Below are 22,093 nucleotides of genomic sequence, written 5' to 3' on the forward strand. Positions count from 1 at the left end.
ATTTCATCTTTTTCTACCTTTCTTTGAGTCAAGCAAATATTTTTTCTGTGAAATTAATTCTTCATGTGGCTATAGATATTTTATTGCAGTGCACTCTATTGTAAGTATTTAAATCTGTATTTTTAATTTTTCAAAATCTACTTAATTGAACTACATCCCATAACGTACAGGAAATTTACAGCAATATAGTTCTATTTAACCACCTTAATGTTATTATTGTAATATATATATTAAACCAAAATACAATTTACCCCAATAAAACTTTATAATAAAAAAATTAAGTAATCATATCTGTTCAATACATTAAGACAAGTCTACAAATAAAGAGTATTCTGTGTGTCTCTGTTGTTAGTTACTGCTCTAATGTGTGAGTTATTAGCTAGTGCCATTTCCCTTGTCCTGGAAGAATTCCTTTAACATTCCTTAGGATAGAAGTGCTAGCAATGAATTCTCCGTTTTTAATTATATATAGTGTATTTACTTTGTCTTCTTTCTCCCCTTTTATTTCTTAAGTTCTTTATATGAAATAAAATGTCACAGCTCGTAGAGATGCCATTTGTACCAACAGCAAATAGCCTTAGAGAGGCTGGGCAGAAGCCACCAGCAAACAGCTCCATTGGAAACACCAGGGACAGCTGACGATGCTCTGCAGGCAGTGTTAGAGGCAGGGCCAGAGGCAGGTGTGATGATGAGGTCTCGGGAAAGGTCTCAAAGGTATATTGAGGTCTCAAAGTCTGCGGAGGTCTTGGCAAAGATCTTTCTAGGAGTACTTATGAATCTGACCTGCAGTGTCTATCACGTGGCTCAGGCTGGCTACTGCTCCGGCTTGTATCCTCTTCAGGATCCCAGCTATTCAAGCCTGACTAGCCCCTTTATAATCCCAGCTGTTTGGTTTGTGCCAGTTGAGCTCCAATCAGATTGGTCCATTTAGAGCCCTGAATTGTCTCATAAACCTTGAATGGCTTGAGAGCTATGAAAACATATTTGCTTGACTCAAAGAAAGGTAGAAAAATATGAAATGAAATAAAAATGATGTGAGACAATTAAAAAATAAATATCAGAATGATAGACTCAAATCAGACCATATAAAAAATTATGTTCAAAATAAATTAACTAAAAAACCCTAAAGCCAGTAGAAGAAAGGAAATAATAAAAATCAAAGCAGAAATAAACAAATTGGAAATTAAAAAAACAATCTAAAAGATCAATGAGGGGCCTCCCCTGGTGGCGCAGCGGTTGAGCGCTGGGCTGCGAAGCTGCGCACAGCCTCAGCAGCGCGGGTTCGATCCCTGGCTGCCAGGCGAGGGTCTCACATGGTGCGCAGACCTCTCCTGCCACCCACTGCTCCCCTCAGCAGTGTACTCCGTCACTCTGCCTGTTCTGCTCTTCGCTCTGGCTCTGGTGAATTCTCTCACCCTCCCGCGCTTCTGACTGTACCCAGTGCTTGTATGAATAATAAATAAATCTTAAAAAAAAAAATACAAAATAAAAGTCAATGAAACCAAAAGTTGGTTCTTTGAAAAAATAAACAAAATAGACAAATCTCTAGCCAGTCTCACAAAGAAAAAATGGGAGAAAGCACATATAAATAGGATTGCAAATGAAAAAGGAGAAATCACAACAAACTCAGTAGAAATCAAAAGAATAATCGGAGATTATTATGGAAACTTATATGCAAACAAATTCAACAACCTAGAAAAGATGGACAAATTCCTAGAAAAATATAATCATCCAAAGCTGGACAAAGAAGAAATAGACAACGAAACAGACCAATTACAAGCAGTGAAATTGAGGCAGTAATCAAAGCACTTCCCAAAAACAAAAGCCCAGGCCCAGACAGCTTCACAAATGAATTCTACCAAATTTTCAGCAGTGAACCAGTGCCTATCCTACACAAACTCTTTCAAAAAATTGAAAAAAAAAGGAATACTACCAAATGCGTTCTATGAAGCCAGCATTACACTACCAAAACCAAACATACACAGCACAAAAAAAAAGAAAATTACAGACCAATCTCACTAATTAACACTGATGAAAAATCCTCAACAAAATCTTTGCCAACAGAATCCAACAATGCATCAAAGGGATAGCACACCAGGACCAAGTGGGATTCATTCCAGGGACACAAAGATGGTTCAACATATGAAAATTGGTAAGAGTAATCCAACACATCAACAAAAAGAAAAATAAAAACCATATGATCATATCAATAGATGCTGAGAAAGCATTCGACAAAGTCCAAAATCCATTTATGATGAAGACCCTTGAAATTCTCGGGATAGAAGGAACATACCTTAACATGATAAAACATATGACAAACCCACTGCCAACATTATTCTCAATGGTGAAAAGCCGAAGGCCGTCCATTTAAGATCAGAACAAGACAATGATGTCCTCTCTCACCACTGCTCTTCAATATAATACTGGAGGTCCTAGCCAGGGCAATAAGACAAGAGAATGACATATAAGGAATCCAAATAGGGAAAGAAGAAGTAAAACTATCACTATTTGCAGATGATATGATAGTATATATAGAGAACCCTAAAAACTCCACAGAAAAACTACTCAAAATAATCAACCAGTTCAGTAAAGTAGCAGGATACAAAATCAACATACAAAAATCAGTAGCCTTCACAAACAATCAATCCACAAACAATCACAAACAATCCACAAACAATCAATCGGAAGAAGAAGAAATCAAGAAAACCATCCCTGGCCCCCCCCCCCCCCCCCCCCCCCTGGTGGCCCAGTGGTTGAGTGCTGGGTTGCGAAGCTGCCCACAGTCTTGGCAGCGCCGGTTCGATCCCCGGCTGCTTCCTGGCCACCGGAGGAGGGTCCCACATGGTGCGCAGACCTCTCCTGCCACCCACTGCTCCCCTCAGCAGTGTGCTTCGGTCCTTCTGCCTGCTCTGCTCCCTGCTCTGGCTCTGGTGAATTCTCTCACCCTCCCGCGCTTCTGACTGTACCCAGTGCTTGTATAAATAAATAAATTTAAAAAAATAAATAAATAAATCTTTTTTAAAAAAGGAAAGAAAACCATCTCTTTTATAATTGAAACCAAAAAAAAATCAAATACTTGGCAATAAACCTAACAAAAGAGGTGAAAGACCTATACAAAGAAAATCATAAAACACTGTTAAAAGATATTGAAGAAGAACCAAAGAAATGGAAAGACATCCCCTGCTCATGGATTGGAAGAATCAACATTATTAAAATGGCCATCCTCCCAAAAGCAATATACAGATTCAATGCTATTCCAATAAAAATCCCAATGATATTCTTCAAAGGAATAAAACAAATACTGATGAAATTCATATGGAACCACAAAAAAACCACGAATAGCCAAAGCCCTACTGATGAAAACAAAGGAGAAAGGAGGTATCACACTTCCAAACTTCAAGCTATACTACAAAGCCTAATAATTAAAATAGATTGGTATTGGAACAAAAACAGACACACAGACCAATGGAACCTCATAGAGAGCCCAGAAATAGTCACACTTTTATGAACAAGTAATCTTTGACAAAGGAGCAAAGAATATGCAATAAAATATGGACAGTTTGTTTAATAAATGGTGCTGGACATCCACATGCAAAAAAATGAAACTAGACCACTACCTCTCACAGTGTGCAAAAATCAACTCAAAATGGATAAAAGAACGGGACATAAGACCTGAAACCATAAAATATATAGAAGAAAATATAGGTAAAACACTACAAGACATACATCTCAGAAACACCTTTAAAGACTCATCACCCAAAGCAGTGATAGTGAAGGCAAAGATAAACACCTGGGACTACATCAGACTGAAAAGCTTCTGTATAGCCAAAGAGACATTAACCAAAACAGAGAGAGACACCCCACTGATTGGGTAAAATCTTTGCATTCCATTCAACTGATAAGGGAATGATCACAAAGATATACAAAGAACTCATAGGGCTCAACAAAAACAAAATAAACAATCCAGTCAAGAAATGGGCAGAAGAACTCAAAAGACATTTCTCCAAAGAGGAAATGCAAATGGCCAATAGGCATATGAAAAAAATGTTCAACATCCCTTATCATCAGGGAAATGCAAATCAAAACCATACTGAGATACCACCTTACACCAGTAAGAGTGGCACATATCAAAAAAACAAGCAACAACAAATGTTTGCGAGGATGTGGTGAAAAAGGAACTCTCCTACATTGCTGGTGGGAGTGCAAACTGGTCCAACCATTGTGGAAAGCTGTGTGAAAGTTCCTCAGTCTACTAGAAATGGAGCTACCATATGATCCAGCAATTCCACTCCTGGGGATCTACCCAAAGGAAACAAAAACAGTGATTCAAAAGAGCACCTGTACACCTATGTTTATTGCAGTACTATTTACAATAGGTACAACCTGGAAACAACCCAAATGCCCAAAAATAGATGACTGGATCAAGAAGATGTGGTACATATACACAATGGAATATTATTCAGCAATCATAAAAGATAAACTCATGCCATTCGCAGCAATGTGGATGGAGCTAGAAGGAATTATGCTCAGTGAAATAAGCCAGAAGGAAAAAGAAAAATATTGGATGGTTTCACTTGTAACAGGAATATAGGGGAACCAAATAAGACATCAGTGTAAAAAAAAAAATAACAGTACAAAACACAACAAAGCAAAAACTGACAATTATAAACCAGAGACATACTGCAGGGGAGGAGGAGGGAGAGGGATCAGAGGGAGGGAGGGAGCAGCACAGGAGACTGTGGTGATGGTGCATGGGTGCCTTGGGGAAGGAAATTCTATGGGCACTCAATTTGAGGGGCTGGGGGGAAGCAAATATCATCTAAAAAATGTAAAAAATGATAAATGTTAAAATAAAAAAAATTTAAAAAATTAACTAAAATCCCAATCAAAATGGCAAAAGAGCTTGAATCTGATTGGTCCATTTACAATTCTGGCACTGTATTCATAAATGAAACACCTGCCAGTGTGTCCAGATGACTGATGTCAGGTAGTCTCACACAGAAGTGCAGGAGTTTGGGGCCTGGCACACTCAGAACCCATCTGAAGGGCCCAGAGGCTACCCATGGTAAGGTCCCCTCTCCCCCCTGCATCAGGGATCATGTGGGAGTGGGCTTTAGCGGGGCCAGATGCTCACCTGGGCATCCAGAGCAGGCACCCCTCTATCACAGCCCACCAGGCTGGTCTCCCTCCTGCCACAGCACAGCCTAGGTCAGCTCTGCCAGAGCTCAGGGATGCCCACAGGCTGCATGCTGAGTTTGGGGCCTGGCACACCATGGGCCCCTCTCCCCGTGGCTTGTGTCAAACCTGCTGCTGAAGTGGCCTCAACAAAACTGGTCACACCCCACTGACTGCAACAGATTGCAGGGATCCTCATTTATGTAGCTACTCTAAAATGACCACTGGCCAGTTCTGCCCCCAGAGGACACACCCACTGGGGCTGCTGTTCCCTCTGGGGTGGTTCCTGGCAGCATGGCCAGCACGTAGCCCCTCAGTGGGTCTCAGAGTGACTTGGCTGTGATAGGCCTGGCAAAAGTTGTGGCCACAGGAGATGCTCCCTGGACCCCTGTCTCCAGGCAGAGGCTACAGGTCACCTCTGCCAGGAGGGCCCAGTTGTGGCCCCAAGGTCATGACTGTCCTGCAAGGTGGGTGAGGAAGGGGAACAAACGGAGGGCAGAGGAGAAGGTCAGGGAGGAGGTGACCACACCTGCCCTGGTCAAGCTGCAGGAGCCTCCTCCCTGCCCCGCACACTCTCACCCTCTCCAGCATGTGCTCCCCAAGGCGCCCCAGGGCTTTCCCAACATGGACCCTCACCTGCCTTCTCTGCTCCCCACACTAGGCAGGGAGGGCTCACAGGACCTGCCATCACCTCCACTTTCTCCCCCAACCCCTTTCCCTGAAGCCAGGAGAGCAGACAGGGGCTGAGTGCCCATGATGTGCCAGGCCCTGAGCTCAGACTCACAGGCATCAGGTCACCATCCTCACCGTGTCCCTAACCTCACCACACGCAGGTGAGGACACTGAGGCCCTGGAGGGGAGTCCCTGTGCAGGCCCCACCCACGTGATTGGGGGAAGACAGGCTGGAGTCCCATGGGGATCCAGGGGGCTTAAGGGAAGGCCCACGCTCCTCAGCCCCCGCTGCAGTGGCTCCAGCTCCTGCCTGTGCCCAGCCCTGGACCCACCCCTCGCCCAACACCCAGGACCCTCACCTTGTCTCCTCGGAGTCACTCACCTCCCTGTCACCTCCTGCTCCCCCTGGGGCTCAGGTCACATGTCACCTCAAGGAGGAGGCCCAGAGGCTCCCAGGTCAGGGGACCCTCGCTCTGTTCTCCCCGGGCCCGTCTCCAGCTGGACTCTGAGTTACAGACACAGAGTCCTGGGACGGCTCACTCTGCACCCCAGTGCCCAGCGGAGGGCACCCCAAATATTGGTCATTTGAGTTAAGAAATTAATACAGTTACACAAAAGCCACTCAGGAGGACTCTTGTTTCTGGTAATGACTTGTTAGGACATTTCCATCAAACACAGACTGAAAACAATATCTATTGGTGGCATTTACCCTCCTTAAGAACACAAGGATTTCAGATATTTCAAGGGCGATTATGTGAAGATTTATATTTATTCTGTTTGAACACAGAGGTCAGAACCTGGTCATGTCTGCAGCAGTCTGGGGCCCAGCCTCTGTCATCACCTCCTCACTCCCCTCGTCTCCCTCCATCACAAGAGCAACATCAGGAGGAATTTTTAAATTCAACTAAATCACATATGGCTGCCTGGGCAGGAAGGGGGTGCCTATCACTAAGAGGACCCAACCCTCACTCTGGATGTTTCCAGGGGATGTGACCACACTGAGACCTCAGCCCCCTCAGCTCTGAGACCCTTCCTCACTGCAGCTGCCACAGAGGGGGGCCCTGAGGCAAAATGTTTATTTTCTTTCATTCTTGCCTTTTTGTCCTGCTTTCATTGTTTGCTGGGGTTAACATTTTCTCCTCTCACACAATTTTCTATTTCACATCATTAAAACAACAAAAAATAATAGAACTTTTACAGTAAAAAAGAAAACACCTCCAATCCTGGTGGCTAATGTGGTAACAACACTCCTTTTTATGCCTCCTCTTCCAGTGGGGACCAGGACAGTCATCCTGAGCACAGTGGTGAGGAAGGGAGGGAGGGAGGTGGGGGAACCAGCCTGGGTTTATCTGAGATCCTCTCCCCGCTGCACACGGAGGGTGACCCTGGGGAGGTGGGAGAGCCCCAGAAATGAAAAACAATCATTTCACATGTCACCCACTCTAACATTTTCCCTTCCTCCAGGAGCTGAGGTAGACCCTGCTCCATCTCTCCCTCCCTTCCCAGACTGTGGACAAAGTCTCAGCTCAGGAACTGGGGTGACCTGGGCTAATCCTGCCCCTGGGCCGGGCCAGCAGGGCACACACTCCTCCCTCCCCCTGTGGGACTCCCTCCTGCTCTGCTCTAGAGAGAAAGTAGCTGCAGCCCATGGAGGAAGTGACCCCCTGGGAGACAGAGGGGCTGCCAGGCTGGAGCTCCCTGACTCCAAAGGAGATGAGCCAGGAGTGAGCATTAAAGGAGAGAGAGAGCTGGGGGGGGAGAGGGGGTTGCCCCCACAGCCCAGCAGGGCCCCACCCAGGCTCCCTACAGCAGACAGCGGCTGAGCACCCAGGATGTCCCAACTCCAGATCCTCTGCTGCCTCAAGTCCTGCTTTAAACCTGCTTCTCCACAGAACTGTGCTTATAGGTGTGTTGCCTGACACTCTTCACTCTGTGGGACTGGAATCAATTTATGCTGGAGCTTGATGTGCAATTATCCTCCCAAAATAGTTTCTTGATAGAACTTTTGCCATTGAGGTGTTGTCCTGACATTCTTTGCTCTTTGTGGGATTTGAATTCATTTATGCTGGGCTTGATGTGTAATTGTCCTCCCACTGTCTATGTTGTGTGCCCTGTCTCTCCTGACACACACACACACATACCTCTCCTTGGGAACCAGATCCTCACTCAGCACTGGGGTTACCCTGACCCTCTGTCTCTGGTCCCCTCAGAGCCGCCCTCTCTGCAGTGTCTCTACTCAGCCGGGTCTGAGCAGCCCCAGGAGTCCCTGCACCTCCTGCCTCTGCCCTTGTGGGAAACCAGCCCCTCAGCCTGCATGACAGTGAGGAGGCGAAGCAAAGTCCTGAGGTCAGTGATTGATGGAGAAAACAAGTTAATTTTTTTCTTCGTTTAAAAGTTTTTTTATTACTGTATTTTTAAAAGTAACACTCGTTTACACATTGCACATGACTCAAAGTCGGAGACTCACCTCCTCAGATACAGGTTCCCTCACCCCCCACCTCCAATGCACCCAGAGTCCTCCCCTGTGTTCCTGTGGGCCTTCTTACTCCTTTTGCTCCCCACCCCCAACTCCCTCTGGGAGCCTCAGTTCTGCAGCCAGACTCCAAGGGCAGGTTAGGTTTTATCTGTTCCTTTGCTTGGTTTCTATATATTACATATAGGAATCATATCATTTGGTATTTGTAGTTCTCCTGATTTATTTCACTTAGCATACTTTAACCCATTTCCATCCATGTTGTTGTAAATTCAAGATTTCATGTACCTGCCACTAGAGTTCCAGTCATCTATTTTTATGCACATAGATTGTTTCCATAATTTGGTTATTGTAAATACTGTTGCAATGAACACAAGAGTGCACATATCGGGCCTCCGCAGTGGCACAGCGGTTGAGCACTGGGCTGCGAAGCTGCCCGCAGCCTCTGTAGCGCCGGTTCAATCCCTGGCCGCCTGTGAGGGTCCCACATGGCGCACAGACCTCTCCTGCCGCGCCCCCTGCTCCCCTCAGCAGTATACTTTGGTCCTTCTGCCTGTTTTGCTCCCCGCTCTGGCTCTGGTGAATTCTCCCACCCTCCCGCGCTTCTGACTATACCCAGTGCTTGTATAAATAAATAAATTAAAAAAAAAAAAAGAGTGCACATATCATTTGAAATGAGCTTTTGCATTCTTTGGATAAACCCCAAGGAGTGGATGCTGGGGCCTCTGGCAGATCTATGTTTAATATTTTGAGGAAACTCCATACTGTTTTTCATAGAGGCTGGACCAATTCCCACAACAGTGTATGAAGGTTCCTTTTCCCCCACACCTTGCCAACACTTGCTGTCTCTGGTCTTGTTAATATGAGCCCCTCACAGGTGCGAGGTGGTGTCTCATTGTGGTCCTGATCTGCATCTCCTGATGATGTGTGATAGGAGTATTTTCCATGTGCCTGTGGCCATCTGTATCTTCTTTGGAGAAGTGTCCACTTAGTTCCTCTCCGCGTTTTTGATTGGGTTGTTTTCTGGTTGTTGACTTATATGTATTATTCATACATCTTGGATGTATGATATGCAAATTATTTCTCTCACTCCATAGGGTGTCTTTACATTTAATGACAGTTTCCTTCGTTGGGCAGGAGCTTGCAGTTTGATGTGTCTCCACTGGTCTCTCTTTGCTTCTGTTTCCTTGAAGCACAGAAGATTTTCAGGGCAGTGAGTCTACTGTGTAGGACACACTATGGTGTCCACGTCATTGTACATTTGTCTAAAACACAGCAGGATAGGATGAACTAGGGAGAATCTGACATTTCTTTTAAAGTCAAACACAGACCAACCATACAGTCCAGCAATCACTGTCCCTACTATTTACCCAGCTAACATGAAAACTTGCATTTGCAAAACAACAAAGAAACCAAATCAAAATACCCTGCATGGAAGTAAATGTTTATAGTAGAACCCCCACTAAGTGTGAGCTAACCATAGTGACTTCCTTCCAAAGACAACAATAACTAAATAAAGGAAAAATAAAAGTGGATATTTGTACACTTGATGTGCTGATGGAGAATGGCCTCAAATTGAAGCCATTGTGCCTGAGTAGCTCTGCTCACAGATGTCATCAGAAGAGGAAAGTTTGAGAAATTGTCAGCCAGAGAAACTAAGGACACGTGGTTGGAACTTCACTTGGTGTCCTGGGTGAGATGTTGGAGCATGAGAAAAGCATTAGGAAAATTAATGAAATCCAAATACAGTGCAGACTTCAGTGAAAGTGCATCAATATTGCTTCCTTAGTGGCTCAAATGCACTGTGGTCACATGAGATGTTAATATGGATACGATGTGGGTTATATGGGAGCTCTACTACCTTTGCCATGTTTCTGTCAATCCAACAGTATTTTTTTTAAAATGTCATTTGAAATTAAATTTTAAATCCAAACAACATTTTAGGGCCTCCCCTGGTGGTACAGGCGGTTGAGCGACGCACTGTGAAGGTGTCCACAGCCTCTGCAGCGCTGGTTCGATCCCGGCCAGCCCGCAATGGTCCCACATGGTGCAGCACACCTCTCCTGTCTCGCCCGCTGCTCCCCTCAGTGGTGTATTTTGACAGTCAGCCTGCTCTGTTCCCCGCTCTGTCTCTGGTGAATCCTCTCACACTCCCACGCAGCTGTCCTGTACCCCAGTACTTGTATGCATAAATAAATAAATCTTAAAAAAAAAATTTTAAAAAATAGCTCTCAACAAAGTTATAGGCTGGAGTAGGAAAAATGATGAATTTCCCAGTTTTCCCAGGTATTGCTTTCAAGAGACTAGAGAGAAGAGTTTTGGGGAGGAAACCTGGAAACCTCACACACAGGACAGGCTCCGGAGTCTCCTCTCCTCTGAGCCCTGCTTCTCTGACTCCTCACAGAGCATCTCTGCCCCAGGACACCGCCCTGCAGGACCCCCAACTCTGCTCAACTCAGACCCCACACCATCTGGCAGCTCCACCAGAATCCGGAACAGCGCGGCAGCGCCCCCGTGTGGCCACAGGTGAGCACAGGAGACCAGAGCTGCCCTTTCTCCTGCTCAGCCAAGCCCTCCCCAGGGTTCCCTGTGCTCCCAGCATCAGGACAGGTCCACTGTCAGGTTAGGAGTTCTCAAACTGACCACCTGGTGGGTAACTATGGGTACAGGCCTCAGGGAAGAGCCAGGTGTCTAGGTCATAACAGTTGCTCCCCTAGTTCTGGGAAGGCAAATTATACAGTTTCCCTCAATCTTTTTGGATGGGAACTTGGACTCCAGAGTACCTGTTATCTGTTCCTGCTTCCAGGGATGAAAGTGCCTCATCCTGAGCATCAGCCCTAAATTCTCCATCCCTAGGGTGAAGGAAGGAGCCAAATAACAGACTCTTAGGCTCTGTTCTAGACCTTCTGAGTCTTCATGAGCATCCAGGTGATCCTGTGCTCATTGAAGTGGGGGCTCCCTGGTCTCCGGGTCTTCTCCATGTGGGGTCAGACTGTATAGTCGGCTCTGGGGGGTGTCTGCTCCAACTGCTCATCACTGTGGATTCTGGGGTTCAATTCTGCTCCTTACTCTTGCTTAGTCATCACTTTCTGGGTGACCCTTACATGCTCAAGACTTTAAATATCATTTACATCACATCACCTCCCAGATCTCTTTCTTACCTCAGACATTTCACCTGTGCCCCAGACTTGTCTGTCCAATTGCCGACATCACTTTCAACTTTAATAGATCTGACTCAACTTTCCTAAATTGAGTGCCTAGGATGCCCACATATAGTTCTTCTGGGTCTTCCCCATGTCACTGAGGCTCCGCCTCTCTGCCTGCACAGTCTGAGACACTGAGTGTCATCCTTGACCCCTTTCTCACAGCCCAGTAGTAGGAAACTCTGTAAAGTCCATGTCTATATATGCACAGTCCTGTCACTTCATATTATTTTCCTGCTCACCCCCCAACGAAGCCACCAACCTCTCTGTCCTGGGACCTGCACTGGTTTCCTCCATTTTTCTTTATACCTCTCACCCTTCCATGCTGCACAACAGCCAGACTGAGGCTACCAGAGAGAGGTCCCACAGATGTATCTGTTCAGAAGGTATTGCACCCCCACATCTTACTAAGAGAGTCAAATGCTCCCAACATCCTCGAGGCCTGAATGACCTGGGTGCACACAGGTCCCATCTCATTGGCCTCTGCTCAGCCTTTGGCCTCCTTGCTCATGTCAGTCACACAGACACATTCCTGCTCAGGCATCTGCACTGGAGGTTGCCCTGTCTGGACTGAAGTTCCCTGCACATCACATCCTTGTGGCACATCACGTGCCCATTAAACTTTTTCTCAAAGGTCACTTCAGTGAGACCCACACTGACCACGCTGGGAAGAAAACCATCCTGTCACCTTCCCACATCCCTTACCCACTTCTATCCAGACACGCGTGGTTTACTGTCTGATCTACTGTCACACAGTCCCCAGTCTCCCCTCCCCACTAGGACACACTCTCCACAGGCCGCAAGTTGTGCATTTTTTAGTTCAGTTTTCCTAGATGCAAAAACAGTCAGTCACACGTCTGGTGCAACAGTCGTTGGTTGTGTCATCAGTGTAGAGCACCTCCCCATTCTAGAGACAGTGTCTCTACTAATGTGGCACGTTACACTGGTATATTTCTTTTGAAAAGGGGTTCCTAGGTTTTTTTTAAGATTTATTTTTAATTATTTATACATACAAAACTGGGGTGTAGGCCAGTGGTGTGGAGGGTGAGAGGATTCACCAGACAAAGTAGGGAGCAGAACAGGCAGATTTACTGAAATACACTGCCACGGGGAGCAGAGGGCGAAACAGGAGAGGTCTGCTGCGCCATATGTGGGTTAGCTCCCTGGCTGGGTATTGAACTTGGGGTGCAGAGGTGAATGCTGAGACTTAACCCCTGGGCTAGCAGGGAGGACCAGTTTCCCAGATTTATGGGTCCTATTTTCCAGCCAATTATGAGGGTAACTGACTCCATCAACCACAGGTCTCAACTGGCACGGCCACTGGGGTTACTACATTTAAGGGAAGGGTTACAGGGAGAAGCTGTAGAGAAAAATATAAATCTATCAGGAACTTATCTAAATCCATAAGGAAAATATCAAATCCTCCTCTCTAGTAATACCAGAATTTGTTGGAAAAGATGGACAGAATAATCCAGAAAAAAGTCCTAAATGAGGCTGAAAATCAGATGAGTCTGGAAATGATCTCACCAGACTCCTGTGTGCAGGGGACACCATGGGCCTTGTAGGTGCAATGACAGGTGCCTTCTGTTGCTACATATACACTGTCCAGGGGGCTCAGGGACCAAACACCTGATCCACACTTACCTGCAGCCTGAGTGTAGGTTCCTTCTTTTCCTCCAGTGGGAAGAAGCATCATGTGAGACCAGGGAGGAGTAGGCTATGAAGCCCTACAGCAATCCCCAGTGCGAACCACAGGCATGTTTCCGGAACTCTGACTGGACACTTAGGTCAAGACCAGGAAATACGCAGCCTTCCTGGTGGCTCAGGGGTTAAAGACAGAGCTAGCTATCAAGCTACTGCCAGCCACTACAACAGGAGTTCGATCCCCAGCCAGCCAAGAAGCAACCCACATGGCGCAGCATACCTCTCCTGTTGCCCACTGCTCCCCTCAGCAAGGGATTTCAGTCATCTCCCTGTTCTGCTTCCCACTCTCTCTGGTTAATCCTCTCGCCTCCCGCATCAGAAAGGAGATAAGAAGGGAGTGACCAACTGCCTTCTGGGTCTGCCCTCAGCAGGGAACTTCCCCTCTACCATTTGCTGGAATCAGGGCCCCAGCACCAGATTTATCAAAGTGAACAATGTGATTCATTTTCAAAAATGCTTTACAAAAGAGGGCTAGCAATCAGCTCCAGACTGGGCAACACAAATACATGTAGTGTACTTCCAATTACCAGTTAGGGCAAGTTCTACTTGTGGCCTGAAAGCTCCCAGTGGACATGATCCCTCCCCACTCCCTTCCCTACCTGAGCGCGTCTTCTACCTCACAGCTGCAGCCACCACAGCTACACTGAGCACAGCTCCAAGGAGAAACAGGCCAGCAACGATGCTCACAGTGGGGAGGATGGAGTCAGTAGGGACAGTGGGCTGAGGAGGTGGCACTGGAAAGGAAGGGAAGGTGAGATCCTGAGCCCCAGAACCCCTTCTGATGCTCTGAAGGTCTCCAGAAGGGCTCCTGATGCCCCTGAGAAGCAACGTGCCCACGTTCCCTCCTTACCCCATCTCAGGATTTGGGGCTCCAGCAGCCCCTCATGCTGCACATGGCACGTGTATCTCTGCTCCTCTCCAGAAGGTACCTCCACAGCTGCCCACTTCTGGAAGGTTCCGTCCCCCCCAGGCCTGGTCTCCACCAGCTCCGTGTCCTGGGTCAGGTCCTCCCCATTTTGCTGCCAAGTCAGGGTGATGTCCGCAGGGTAGAAGCCCAGGGCCCAGCACCTCAGAGTGACCTTCTGGTTAGAGGTGGGGTGGTGGGTCACGTGTGTCTTTGGGGCCTCTGAGGAGAAGGGTGAGAACTTTCACACTTTGGGTTTTTTTCTCATGGACCCTGAAAAACCCTCCTGTGACCATCCTCAGAATGGACAGGGCAGTGTGTTTAGAAGAGGAAGCACAAAATCTAGAAACCAGCCTGGTCTGGGGAGTCTGGGATAATCTCTTATTCCTTAGAAAGTTCTAGAATTAGGGTGACAACTCTGGATAGGAGGACACAGTTCTCTAAGGAGGAGAGCACAGGCTTTTGCTGCTGACCTGGGGACTCAGAAAAGCAGGAGTCAGACCAGAAAAATATCCTCTGACCAATCACAAGACCCTGAGGGAAAAGCTGATGGTTCCCAGGAGGGCTGCCTTGTCACAAGGATCCCATGAAGGGTGATTCCAGGGCTGGTCTCCCCTCAGGCTAGGAGAGACTGGATTCCTTAACTGTTCTGAGGAAAAGTGGGGTCCTCTGGGGAGTCAGGAAACCCAGGGGGGCTCCTCCTCCCCTGACCAGAGAGGGGGCGCTGCTGTGACCCTGACTCCACCCTCCCCGCGGTGCCGGCCTGAGGGAGTGGGGAGACCTCGCGGCCCCTCTTACCTGAGCGCTGCAGCGTCTCCTTCCCGTGCTCCAGGTACCTGCGCTGCCACTCCACGCACGTGTCCTCCAGGTAGATCCTCCAGCGCTTAGTGGCTCCGGCCTCCCACTGGTGCCGGGTGATCTGAGCGGCCGTGTCCGCCGCGGTCCAGGAGCGCAGGTCCCCGTTCAGGGCCAGGTAATCGGCGCCGTCGTAGGCGAACTGACTGTACGCGCGGAGGAGGCGCCCGTCGGGCCCCACGTCGCAGCCAGACATCCTCTGGAGGGTGTGAGAGCCTGTCCCCGCCCGTCACCCCGCGTCACCCCGCCCGCCCCCCGGGAATAAACCGAAACTGACGCGGGAACCCCGCGGGGAACGTCCCGGGGCTCGTCCCGGGTCGAGGGTCCGGCGGGTCCCCCCGCCTCAGGGGACGCTCGGGCCGGGGTCTGGGGTCCCCGCCCGCCCGCGGGGGTGGGGTCGTGAGCGCCCCGGGCCCGCCCCGCTCACCGGCCGCGCTCTGGTTGTAGTAGCCGCGCAGGTTGTTCAGGCTGACTCGGAACATCTGCGCGTTGGCCTTCATGATCCGCGTCTCCTCCTCCCAGTACTCCGGCCCCTCCCGCCCCGCCCAGGGCGCCCGCGGCTCCATCCTCGGCCCCGCCGCGGCGCTGTCGAACCGCACGAACTGCGTGTCGTCCACGGAGCCCACCTCCATGTAGCGGGGCTGCCCGGGGCCGGGCCGGGACATCGCGGTGTAGAAATACCTCAGGGAGTGGGGGCCTGGGGGCGGGAGGGAGACCCGGGCTGAGCCTCCTCCCCGCGCGGGTCCAAGGGAGTTGGGGCTGGAGGGGAGGAGGGGCAAGAGGAGGGAGGTGGGGAGGTATAGAAGTGGGCAGGGCGGGGTCAAGGGGGATAACAGGGTCAGCAGTGGCAGAGACTTGCCATTCCAGAGGTCCTGCCCCCCCTGCCGGGGTTCCTCTAGTTCCCACCTTGTCAGTGGCATTTTTGCTCCAGAGCCCGCACTCACCTGCCCAGGTGTCTGTTGGAGCCAGGGTCCCTGAGAGCAGCAGCAGGAGGGTTGGGGGCCTCATGACTGGTGCTCTTGCGGTCTGGGGAGACTCAGCCCAGACTGGTGCAGCTGTGATGCTGATTGGACTTCCTGGAGACCTCCAGGCAATGAGGAGAGAGAACTGGGGTGAGTCACCAGTATCCAGGAAGGAGGACCCACGCAGGTTGTGAGAGAAGTGAAAACTGTGGGGGATGGGGAATCCCCAACAGTGACCTTCCCAGCCCCAGACAAAGCCCAGAGAGCAGAGACCCTGAGAACCACACCTGGCACCTGGGACTTTGCTGCCCCCTCCTCTTCTGCTCCAAGGCCTTTGTCACACCGGGTCCCTGAGTCCAGGCCAGGAACTGGGTCAGCAATTTTTAGGCTTTTTCGTTTCAGGATCTCTGCAGTTTTACAAGTTAGCGAGGACCCAATGTAATTTTAGGAAGTTAATAGCTCTCAGTATTTACTACATGAGGAATAAAAACAATTTAAAGATATTTTTATTTAATTGAGAATATTAATACCCCAATGTGTGTTCAAAGTATCTTAAAGAAATATAGATATTTAATGAAAATAGTCAGGGTAATGAGTGGATCTTTTTCAGCTTACATTTTTGCAGTTATTTTTCCTTTCTGTCTCACTAGAAGAATGTTGGATTGTCATATTTTCTCCTGCATTTACTCTTTGTTTTTTGTTGGCCAATGAAAAATTATACAGCCTTGAAATATGTGAAAATAAATTTTTAAGTACTTTGCAGAAAATTGTTAATATTCAACTTTGTTCCACTTCTACAATAAATTGAAACTATACAGGTGGTGGTTTTTCAAATGTTATTTGCAAAGTGAGTGGTAGAACAGTATCATTGAATGTTTTCTATCCTGTTACGTTAACTCCATAGGCCTCCATTGATTATTAATCTTGAACTAATATATGATTTTAAAAAGTGATGCATTGTTTTACCAGGTTATATCATCTTATGTTAATTATTCTAGAATCAAATTTTGAAAATCATACATGTTTTAAGTTCCAAAGATCCCCAAAGAAAATTAAAAGGCTACTGAAAGTTGTCGAGTTTATAGTGATGGGACACAATTTTTCACTAACTGGTTTTCACTTGGAGCTTGTACTTTATCAAGGCAGTTAACTACTATCATTTATCAACTGTCAGTTGATTTTCTTAAAGGGACAGCTCACATTCATCTTCTAGAAAGTGTGCACAGGTTAACCAAATCTAAATAATGATAGCTTTTGTCATTCATTTCTTCAAGAAAAGATGGTAGTACCCTTCCTACCTCACAAAAAAGAAAAGGTCTAATTCACCTCATACAAATTAGTTTCCTTGGCACATAGTACTTTGGATTGTGGCAGAAGTGACTTACATATGCTCTATGTCATCAGAAACTTGGTTTACTTTGTCTCCAGATTCTTTCTCTCGGGCTTGAGGAGATGCTCCCTGCTTTCCTGAGCCTCCCTGACCAGGACCCCACAGCTCTTTACACTGGACAGGGTGGTCTCTATCCATATCCCTGCTTTCTCCCTCCTGCTCCCTTCCTGTGCAGCCCTTCTCCTCTGGGCTCAGGTGCTGGACCTGCCTGGGGAAGGTTGACAATGAGGGGTCATCTCCAAACTTGAGGCCTCATTTCAATGCTTTTCTGTTTCTCATTGTTACAAACAGCTGACAATGTTTTTACTCCCTGCTGGTCTAAAAATGTAACATTTTGTATTTTTATTGTGAACACAGATTATATCCTAAGAACTGTACTATATATGTGTGTATATATAGTATGTATACATACACACACATTATATATACATACACACACATACACACATTATAGGCAGAATAAAGCAGGTCTTCCTAAATTTTGAAAGGGACACGGATGTTGGTCTTCAGACTCGGCACAGAGCTGAAGGGCTGGGCTCCATGTCGGCTATGGGCAGGGCCCTCACAGCCATTCCTCCCTCCTCAGGAAGCTGTTCTCTGTGGGGCCCAGGCAGGGTCTCTCCCTTCTCTTCTGGGTGTGGCCATTTATTACTAAGAGACTCACTGGCCTTCTTTGCGGCAGGCTGCGCCTCCCATACTGTCTCTGGACAAGGTCCGGGCATTGGGGGAGACTCCGGAGAAGTGGGGAGTTCCTGTGCTCTCCTGAAGAGGGAAAGTTGTACTTCCCAGAAGAGGGGAGTTCTTGCACTTCCCAAAGAAGATCTGAACTAGGGAGTCTCCATGGCAACGCCTGCTAAAGCTCTCCTCTTTGTTCTTGATTAATGCTGAAGTAAATTAGTTATTAATTGGCCTGTGAAAACCTAATTGGGACCCAGGTGACAATTGGCTTATTGTTCTTACTGCATGAACTATCACAAAAGAAGTAAAAATTGTTAAAAGTATAGTTAGGAAAGAAATGTTTTGGTCCTGAGAACTATGGAGAACAAGCTGCCCTGAACCAGTTGTGCTTGGAAACCATAGCCTAACCTGGGGGGTGCGTGTTTGCAGCAACAGTACATCTCCTGGTGTATGTGAAAGACCAACAGTTCGCAGGTTGTGTGGAGGTTAGGAATTTCTAGTTAAGAGTTAGACTTCAGTAGAACTTACATAGATTTGATGAGTTGTTTTAGATCACTTTGAAGTAATTAATAATAGGCTAGATGAATTGAGTACTAGAGAATCGGTTGATTTTGGTAATATAGCATAACAATGGACTTTCATGTCTACTCCAAAATCAGGAAGGCTTGACAGGATGATTGATTGTTACTGAACATTGTACTGTCTTAGACAATTGATTATGTTAGAAAAAGAGTTGTACCTAGGAGAGTAATTGTCCCTGTTGTTTTTCTTAATCATATTAAAGAAGTGTCCTTTTGTAGTATGAGATCAAGAGGGTCTTTGTATATTCATGAGAAAGTATGTAATGATTGTCTCTGTTCTGCTTTGATGCTTATGCTGATGTAATCTAAGGTATAAATAAAGACCTGCTGAGACCCTCAGTAGGAGATACTTGCACGAACTAAGGTGTCTGTGTCTACCTCACTTCTACCTCGCTCCACTTCCCCTCAGTCCTCCGAGAGAAAACTTGGCCGAAACCGTCCCCTCTCCTCTCTGAGACCCCTGACACAACTTCTAGCTGGAGCTGGTCTCCAGCACTTCTTGAACATACTTAGGCTGCTTCTTTAACATACTCAAGCTGCTCAGGGCTTCCAATCTTAGCACCAGCTTTTGCCTTACCTAAGTTGGCTTTATGATACATCTCCTCTGCCTGGCTGCAGAGAACTTGGCGAGGGCTCTCCCCTCAGCCAAACATGGGCTCATCTCATGCCTGCCCCATCCCCTAATCTACCATTGCCTCCCTGGGCTGTGGCTCTAGGGTTGCTGGGCAGTGCACAGGCTGCTTTTGGCCACGGAAGCCCACCGGCCGTGCATTGGTTTTCATCTCCTGGGGTTGACCAAGAAAAAAAAAAAACAAAGGGATGTTTAATCTTCAGCCCCACAAGGAATCTTCAGCCCCTCTGTGTGAGGCCCTTTTCTTTTCTTTTTTAAAAAAGATTTATTTATTTATTTATACAAGCACTGGGTACAGTCAGAAGCTCGGGAGGGTGAGAAAACATACCAGAGCCAGAGCAGGGAGCAGAACAGACTCACGAAATACACTACTGAGGGGAGCAGCCCCTCAGCTGGCAGCAGGAGAGGTCTGCGCGCCATGTGGGACCCTCACTCGGTGGTCGAGAATCAAACCGGTGCTGCAGAGGCTGCGGGCAGCTTCGCAACCCAGTGCTCAACCGCAAGAGGAGGCAGGAGGCAGGGAGGGACAGAAAGGGGTCAGGACAGGGGGCGGTCAAGGGGGACAACAGGGTCAGCAGAGGCTGAGACTCGCCATTCCTGGGATCCTGCGCCCCCATGCCAGGTTTCCTCTAATTCCCCCCTCTCAGTGGCCTTTTCCCTCCAAGCCAGCAATTACCTGTCCAGGTCTCTGCCAGGGCCAGGGTCAATGAAAGCAGCAGCAGGAGAGTTGGGGGCATCACTGTGCCCTAGAGGTAGCTGGGCTTTTGAATCTTGGCGGCTCAGAGGAGACTTTCTTAACCTGGCGCTGCGGGGCTGCTGATTGGCTGCTCTGGAGACCTCCAGGCAATGGGGAGAGAGAACTGGGGTGAGTCACCAGTATCCCAGGAAGGAGGACCCGACACAGGCTGTGAGAGAAATAAGTGAAGCTGTGGGGAGACGGGGAATCCCCAACAGCCACCTTCCCTGCTCCAGACACAGCCCTGGGTGCTGAGACCCTGAGAACCACACCTGACACCTGGGACTTTGCCGCCCCCTCCTCTCCTGCTCCAAGGCCTTTGTCACACTTGCCTCCTGGAGTCCAGGCCAGGGACTGGGGCAGCGATTTTTGAGCATTTTCCTTTCGGGATCTCTGCACAGCTTTCAAATTAGCAAGGACCCCAGTATAATTTTAGGAGGTTATAGCTCTCAGTATTTACTACATGAGGACTAAAACCAATTTAAAGATATTTTTATTTAATTTAGAATAATATTAATAACCCAATGTGTGTTCAAAGTGTCTTAAAGAAATATAGATATTTAATGAAAATAATCAGAGTAATGTGTGGATCTTCTACAGCTTACATTTTTGCAATTATTTTTCTTCTCTGTCTCACTAGAAGAATGTTGGATTGTCATATTTTCTCCTGCATTTACTCTTTGTTTTGGTTGGCCAATGAAAAGCTTTAAGCTTCTCTGAAATATGTGAAAATAGCATTTTAAGTACTTTTCAGATAATTGTGAATATGCAACTTTGTTCCACTTCTACAATAAACTGAAACTATACAAGTGGTGGTTTCTCAAATGTTATTTGCAAAGTAAGCGGTAGAACGATATCATTGAATGTTTTCTATTCTGTTACATTAATTCCATAGGCCTCTGTTGATTATTAATCTTGAACTAATACATGATTTTAAAAAAGTGATGCATTGTTTTATCAGATTATAGGATATTTATGTTCAGTATTCTAGAATCAAATTTTGAAAATCATACATGTTTTACATTCCGAAGATCGCCAAAGAAAAGTAAATGGCTACTGAAAGTTGTCAAGTTTATAACGATGGGACAGTTTGTCATTGTCTGGTTTTCACTTGGAGCTTGTACTTTATCAAGTCAGTTAACTATTTTCATTTATCAACTATCAGTTGACCTTTTTTTTAAAGATTTATTTATTTATGCATACAAGAACTGGGGTATAGGCCAAAATTGTGTGGGGGGAGATTGCGGGGTAGTGAGGTGAGAGGATTCACCAGAGACTGAGTGGGGAACAGAACAGGCAGACTGACTGAAATACACTGCTGAGGGGAGCAGCGGGCGAGTCAGGAGAGGTCTGTGCGCCATATGTGGGTAGCAATCAAAAAAGATAAACACTTGCCACTGAAGGTGGAGCTAGAAGGGATTATGCTAAGCAAAATAAGTGAGAAGGAAAAAAATCAGTATCATTTGGCTTCACTTATATGTAGAATACAGAGAAATCAAACAAAGGGTCAGAAAAAAGACAAAATTTACAAGCTGACCACAAATCTAAGGGGTTCAGCAGAGGAGAGGAAGAGGGGGTCAAAACAGGGAAAGCAAAAGCACAAGGGACTGTGATGATGGATCACAATGGTGGGAAGCTATGGGGACTCCGCCTGAGAGGATAAAACAAATACTGTATAATAATCAACGGTGTAAGAAAATAAACAAATATTTAATTTTTTTTTTAAGTGTAAGGAGTCAGTCTAAGGCAGACCACCAGCCTCTGCAGACTCTTGCATTGGGGAGGACGCCCTGGCCAGGTCGTAGGTTTGTTAGGCATTAAAGTCCTACTGGCCCCAGTCTTAGGTCCAGATTCCTGTGATTCTGCCCTGCTGGAAGGCCGGGTGCAGCTGCCACCTATGGCGCCCTGGGAACTCCTCCCCTGACCCTTAACCCCTAGGTCTACATTGAAGATCAAAAAGTTGATTTGTGTCCAGGATCTCCAGGCCTTTAACTTAAGAGTCAGAAGCCAGAGGGCATCTCTTTGGCCCAAGAAGGGGATGGAGAGAGAGGACCCCAGGTTCTGGCTCCGAGGTATGGAGTGGGGGAAGGGGCCATTCTATGGACTCCAAAGGCTGGGTGTCTCACCGT

The 22,093-nt window shown here is 47.2% G+C and overlaps 1 protein-coding gene across 4 annotated transcripts; it reads right to left on the reverse strand.

The window, feature by feature from the left end:
- Nucleotides 1–8,277: 8,277 nt before the first annotated feature.
- Nucleotides 8,278–16,046, reverse strand: LOC119253903 (class I histocompatibility antigen, Gogo-OKO alpha chain-like). Of its 4 annotated transcripts, XM_054699152.1 has the most exons (7): nucleotides 15,931–16,046; nucleotides 15,414–15,683; nucleotides 14,930–15,202; nucleotides 14,078–14,353; nucleotides 13,827–13,961; nucleotides 13,168–13,197; nucleotides 8,278–9,506 (listed from the first exon to the last, which is right to left on the reverse strand). In XM_054699152.1, the coding sequence occupies exons 1-5, from the start codon at nucleotides 15,992–15,994 to the stop codon at nucleotides 13,840–13,842; spliced, it is 1,005 nt and encodes a 334-aa protein (XP_054555127.1). In that variant the 5' UTR covers nucleotides 15,995–16,046; the 3' UTR covers nucleotides 8,278–9,506; nucleotides 13,168–13,197; nucleotides 13,827–13,839. The 4 variants fall into 4 exon arrangements, with proteins under 4 accessions (XP_054555127.1, XP_054555126.1, XP_054555125.1 ...); XM_054699151.1 differs by lacking the exon at nucleotides 13,168–13,197 and having other exon boundaries at nucleotides 8,278–9,585; XM_054699150.1 differs by lacking the exon at nucleotides 8,278–9,506 and having other exon boundaries at nucleotides 10,552–13,961.
- Between the last annotated feature and the right edge of the window lie 6,047 nt (nucleotides 16,047–22,093).

The sequence above is a fragment of the Talpa occidentalis genome, unplaced genomic scaffold (assembly GCF_014898055.3).
Source record: "Talpa occidentalis isolate TD23 unplaced genomic scaffold, MPIMG_talOcc4v2.1 talOcc4.23, whole genome shotgun sequence".
NCBI classification, from domain to species: domain Eukaryota; kingdom Metazoa; phylum Chordata; class Mammalia; order Eulipotyphla; family Talpidae; genus Talpa; species Talpa occidentalis.